Source organism: Nothoprocta perdicaria, unplaced genomic scaffold (genome assembly GCF_003342845.1).
Source record: "Nothoprocta perdicaria isolate Ctin4 unplaced genomic scaffold, notPer1 scaffold_387, whole genome shotgun sequence".
Lineage (NCBI taxonomy): Eukaryota > Metazoa > Chordata > Aves > Tinamiformes > Tinamidae > Nothoprocta > Nothoprocta perdicaria.
Window position 1 is genome coordinate 351,482 of NW_020455629.1, and position 6,449 is coordinate 357,930.

The 6,449-nt window shown below is 33.2% G+C and overlaps 1 protein-coding gene across 4 annotated transcripts in view; it reads right to left on the reverse strand.

Moving 5' to 3' along the window:
* The window catches only part of SMOC2 (SPARC related modular calcium binding 2), a 126,466-nt gene that overhangs the window by 55,714 nt on the left and 64,303 nt on the right, over positions 1-6,449 (reverse strand). For all 4 annotated transcript variants that reach the window (XM_026044835.1, XM_026044834.1, XM_026044833.1 and 1 more), the window contains exons 6-7: positions 4,786-4,836; positions 3,976-4,050 (exon numbers count right to left, since the gene is read on the reverse strand). In XM_026044835.1, coding sequence (XP_025900620.1) covers positions 3,976-4,050; positions 4,786-4,836 — 126 coding nt within the window. The remainder of the gene's footprint in view (positions 1-3,975; positions 4,051-4,785; positions 4,837-6,449) is intronic.

The window sequence follows — 6,449 nt, forward strand, 5'->3', positions numbered from 1 at the left end:
TGGATGAGGGTTCTTTTTTTAATTCTTTGTGAAAAGGTGACTTTTAGAGAAAGATCAGGGCACAGGGATACAATTGCCTCTGAGAAACAAAACAAAGCAAGAAAACAAAAAAGAAACCTCACTGACATCCAACATACTTTCCATGTGAGAAAAACACAAACGTATGAGTGCTTCAAGACTGTCAAATGAACAGCTAAGAGAAACTGTGTTCAGTATTAGAAAGTCAGTCTGTCGCATTAATCAGTCTCACTAACAGACTTTAACAATAGGTTCTGACTAAATGGGCAGACAAATGGACACAACTGTTTAGTACAGATGCATAGACGGGTGGATTAACATTTACAGGATTTTAAAAATCTCTATTTTCTTCTTTTAAGAATGTATTTGCAATCCATTCTATACTGTTTTTTTACCTATATTTGCAGTCTGTACTACATTTACTATGTATGTAACTCAACTATTCTCTTATATGGTGTTTTGTGAATGAAACTGTTAGATTGAACCCTTTGAATCTAATTCATGAACTATTGTAACAGATTTCTAAAGCTTTGAAACTGACAGCCTATTGCAATAAAACACTACTATATTAATGTTAGTGTAAGAAAATTAAATAAAAATTTATATATTTTCATGTACAAAACTAAACTCAAAAATGAATCCTCTTTTAACAGGCTTTATGCCCGAATTTTCCAATTGTCAACCCTATCTTACATTGAGTCATGTATTGTTTGTCCTCTAACACCTGGTTGAAGCCTATAAAAACACAAAGATGGAAGAAAGAATAAAGCTGGCATGAAGTGTATCATATTATCACATGGCTATGCCTGGTTCAGATGAAATTTGGAAACTTGGGTAAACTAATAGCATGTAGACAGAATGTAAATGTTTGTGGCACCAATGTCTGGGAGTTTTGGCATTGATTTCCAGAGGTCCTAAATAACTACCCATGATTTCATGTATTTAAAATGTAACACATGAATTAAAGTTAAGTCAAAGTCAAGTGTGAAAAAAAAGGCATATTCCTCCTGCCTCCTATCTTACTCATCATACCAGATTATCAAAAAAAMCCCCTAAATTTTATAATACTCCATGAAACTTTAAAGTGTCTTACCAACAGATATATTATATGACCCTGACACTTTTAACTTAATTGTATAAAAACAAGAATCTCTAATCATCTTAAGCAAACATGAAAGTATATTCTAGATTATGCATGTTTTTTTGTCTTCGTATTAATGAAATTTCATATTTCAAGTTATTTATACTCATTATCATGTGTGTTATGAAACACTACATTACTGAGAAGCCAGAAACATACTTTTTCTAAATCTATAAAGAAAAAATCTAGAAAAATAACATTTGAAAATGATTTTTGACACACAAAAGCAAATCTAAAATGCGGAGCCAAATGTTTCTATCTGCAGTCATTACTCTAAACAGAGCTAATACATCATCAGATGTTGAAGGGTATTTTGCCAGGAGTAACAACATTTTGTTATCAAAAGTTAATAAGCTAAATACCACTTCTGCAAGCTCTTTTTATGAACAGCAAAAGTCTATTTCTCTGAACCAACAAATAGAACATGCACCAGAAACCTTTATACGCATGGAAATATAATCCGTTAATTTCATGCTCTGCATCTGTAAATCTTCAAAATGGGATTTCTCTGTGCTAAATTAATTTAGGTTGATTTAAATCAAACAAAAACACTGGATAACTAATGTGAACTAGAATTTCCTAGGACATTATTTTCTATCTTATAAATACTAAAGCTTCCACTTATTTTATTGACTAATTATGATTGACAGGCCATGTACAGAATAGCAAAAGCAAATCACCTCAGGATAAGTATAATAAATGTAATGTGAGCCTTAACCCACAAAAATATTCTCTTGAATGGGATAATTTCTCAAGTGAAGACAATCTTCATCCATAATTTGTTGACCATAACATATTAGGACACAAATTCAAGTAAAAAATATAATAGACTAAAATAGCCTGTTAGCAGGATATCTGCAATTTGTGTAAAATTCATAGCATAGATTCTGTTAGTTTTTTTTTAATATGCAATTTATATGAAATTGATAGCATTATGATTTTGCTGGGGGTTTTATATATATATATCTGTATATATATCTGTATATATAATTATACGGGGCTAGGTCATTCTGGTACTTTCACCAGAATAATTTTGTTAAAATCACTTGGGTTACTAAAACATATCATAGAAATATTTGGACTATTATTAATAAACTGGGTTTCATAAGCACACTTTACACAGGGGCTTACATTTTGGTCAGTTTACTGAAAGCAAATACATTTTGATAAACTTTCTGGTACTTGTACAACACTGAATCAGTATTTCAAACCATGTAAAGAAGACATCTGCTGACAGCCTTTGTACAAACTCTTCAGAGGTTTTTGTACAAAGAATATCCAACAGAGTAATGCTTTTGATGCTGCTGCACCATGGTCTAGCAATCATAGTATGTACAGGTAGACTATCTGTCTATGTTCCTTCTTCTTGTGATTATGACCTTAGATGAACTGGAGCTTACAATCTCACGTTAAATAAAAATCCAGCTTTTCCTCTGGTGTTTTTTTGTGTGTGTGTTTGTGTGTTTAAGCTTTCAATTACAACAGCTATGCTCTAAACTCTTCAAATCTTGCTTTAGATATTGCTGGTCTCTAATATTGTAAAAATGAAATAAATAGCCCTAAAAGTAACATATTGCTACAAACTGGTTTTATACAACAGAAATCCCAAAGGAATTCTGCTTTCTCTAGAACGAAAGTTCATCATGAATATGGTTTGTTTCAACCACTTGCTTCCAATGTTTAAAGTCCCTTTCCTGAGTGCCTCCAGGAGTATTAAGGTGAGGAAAAAAGCATTAATAAATATTGCTTTGATACTAAAAATAATTTATACAAAGGAATGTGTGAACCTCTTTAGTAAGAAAATGTCTTCCCCTCTTATGGAGACTACTTGTCTTTTTAAATTATGATTGCTTATCTTCTTAAATCTTTTTAGGCCTCTGTTCAGTAAAATACTTAAGCACAGTGTTTGATGTAAAACATAAGCTCAATTTSCACTGGATCTTAAGTATGCTTTTGGGTGACTTACTGAGTCACGGCCTTTATTATTAATATATCCTTTGAAAATAAACAATTTTCCAGAGCAAAAAAATCCAGGAAACTCAGGGAGTTTCTCTAATGGTTACTGTAATGAAAGGAGGGAGCAATGAGGAAAGTCTCTAAACTCAAAGCACATTGGAGCACTGAACATATCTCAGTATTTGGGAGTCTTCAGTCCTTACTCATTTGACTAGCATTTCCAGCCCAGCTTTCCTAAGCTCATTTCTGAAGAGCAGTGAAAAAGTAAAGCCATAATTTAGCAATTATAAAAAGGCCACATAATTAATCTACATTAAACTGGTAATGATGATGTAAAATACAAGATGACTGTAAAACTACACGGTGATAGAAGAAACAAACAGGTAACATTGTCTATGCAGTTTCCTGTTAACTATTTTCCAATGAGATTTTCAGGTTTGTCTTCTAAAATTGAYCACCAAAATTAACAACCCACATCATCCTTTTATAAGTATCTTCTTGCTACACGCCACCAAAGTAATGACAATGTAAAGAAAAAACTAAAAGAATGAATTAAAGAGGATGTGAAAAAATAAAGTAACAGATCCGTTGACAGACAGAAGTAGGTGTGGGCCAGAGGTTTCAGTGGAGTGATCAGTTTTGACCAACTGAGGCTTGGCCAAAAATATTTCCATATAACGACTGTATGATACATAATTCTACTAAAATATCACAAAGCAAACCATTGTTACTACTATGATGAGAGTAGAAGTATAATGGTCATTAAAATGACTTTCACTTTCATACTTTCAGTTTTAGTAAGGTTTTATATATAATGCTTTACGGGTACTTTGCAAAGCAATGATACCACAGATTCTTACCTGAGCTTTTATTGGTTTTGTTTTGCCTACTCTTTACTTGTTCAGTCCATAATGTAGGATACCGAGAAGCTATATCTAGAAGAAAGCAGCAAAACAACATTTGTAAATGTCACAGATTTTTAAGTTAAGAAACTGAATATTAACTGTGGGTTTTAAAGCTACTGAAACTTAAAAAAGAAAAGGGCATGCTATTTTCATTCATGAAAAGGCAAAGGAAAAATTTTACAGCAAAGTCTGGTGTCTTAACTCCTTTTGAAAACTTCCTCCCTTATTCCATTCATACAAAAATTTGAAAGAAATGCTTGTAGAATATAATTATATTTAATCAAAAAAATTATCATTTTGTCCCAAAACATGTAATAACTTTAGACCAGATTTTGCCAGATTTACATTGAGTGGTAAGTCTTAGCATAGGACTGCCATTGCATATACAACCCTTGAGCATCTCATTTATAGAGTAATGAACTTCACCAGACACAAATAACCCTGGAAAATACACAAACCTTTTATTAAGAAGTAATATAGTAATATATGGAYAGAATTAATCCTTCAATTTTCTTTTTTAGCCATACAATTTAATCTTCACTGTGGCTTAAATTTAAAACTATCTCTAGTCTCAGAAGTGACAATCAATTTGAAATTGTTATAATGCTGTATCAAAATTATCTTGTGAAATTTGTCATTCAACCTTATTCAACTTTCAAGTTTAAATTTCATTATCGTCATTCTAAAGCAGCATCTGGTGCTATGGTATATGGTCCCTTCTATACAGTTCAATATGATTCTCTTTCAGTTCTTAAGGATGCTCACCTTCTTCATCACCTTGAGGCTGAGTCTCTAGTGCAGGAGCTGAGGCATCATCTGAATTCAGAATGGAAAAGATTTGCAAGGAGACTACAATTATGAGAGTAAGCTAAATAAGTGTACATACGTGATTGATACTAATGATTTGCACATAGCCCCGGCCGGTAAACAAACAATAATTTAAGTATCATTAATACGTATTGCGAAGCATAGATATATTACACGTACAAACTACAGACTGTAGATGAGTGGCTTTTAAGTTATGACTGATGAACTGATTACAGGGTCTGTGATGAGATATGAAGTGATCAGGCCGCTTTACAGACAGTAATCCTTCATGATGTACATTGACTCCTATAAACTGTTAGCTGATCAGAGCGACGTCTCTAAAAAGTAATTGGATGAAAGCATATTAGGGGTAAATCCTCTGAAAGGAAAAACAGCCTGGGATGAATGAGTGTTGCAGACATGTCGACACCTTAAAATAAAAGGTATAGCAGAATCTATATCACAAACTGATTTTATTAGCAAGGTTAATAGACTAATGAATCAGAAGATTGTTTGCACTGCTCTTATCCTTCTGTCAGCCATCTCCATCCGTCCACAACCAACCATTACTGCAAGACAAGAGGGAGGAAAATTTACCAGAAATGATCAGCATATATGGATAATTTTTAGATTCATTATAATACATGGGAAGCAGTGCTGGAAAAGAAAATCTCAATATGAAAAAAAAATGTTTTCAGTTAGCAATTTTGAGAAAGCAATCTAAGCYAAAAGTATTCAAAGGCTCATCTTTATTTCCTATTACTTATCTAAAATTATTTCAGATTAAATAAACAGAACCTAGCAAGCCCTGATACTGCTCCTGCTGCTGTTTCCTACAGCATAGAACTAAYTCCAAGACCAAGGTGCCATGCAACTAAAAGTAATCTTCGATGTCTTTTACTAGTATTTCTTGCAGTTCCTCCACTGGGCCACAGACCAACATAGCTTCCAAATGCTTTCCCTCATATTTACACAGAGGTAGAAAAAAAGGTTACTGTGAAACTTCACTTGCATGTAGATCTACTGTGGTAATTCTTAAGGATAAGACTACTGTAGTAGTCTTAAGGATAACAAGCTACCTACTTCATTTTTCCTTTCTATCGCAACTCAGAACAGCTACCTCCTGTTCTCTTTGCTGTCAATCCCATAGTATTTCCAAGTCTGTATTGTCTTCATGCAGCACATGTAAAAGTATTGGAAGCACTCTCTCCTTCTCATTTGGAGCTGCAACCTACTTCATCGCAAATGCAGATACTATGTAAATCTTGATACTAGAAAAGTATCAAATTTATAGCCATGAAACACTAATCTCCATGGTTTTCACAAGCAGTAGCAATACAAACATATTTTCATTTCAAAGTGTTTTAACTCAAACATCAGCAGACTTGCTTTAAGAAATGCTCCTTCTTCATGTTCATGCAATGACAGGATACTTTGTTCCAATGACATATAAATGGCGTAAACTGTCACTTCTCATTAATTTTGATGGCATTTTTGTGATGTCTTCTGGGTGGACATTCATTAATTTCAGAGAGGCCATCACGTATTCCAGTGAACTAAGAATCATGACATACATGACATGGCATATATTTAGGACATCAATGATTCAGAAGGCCTGCAAA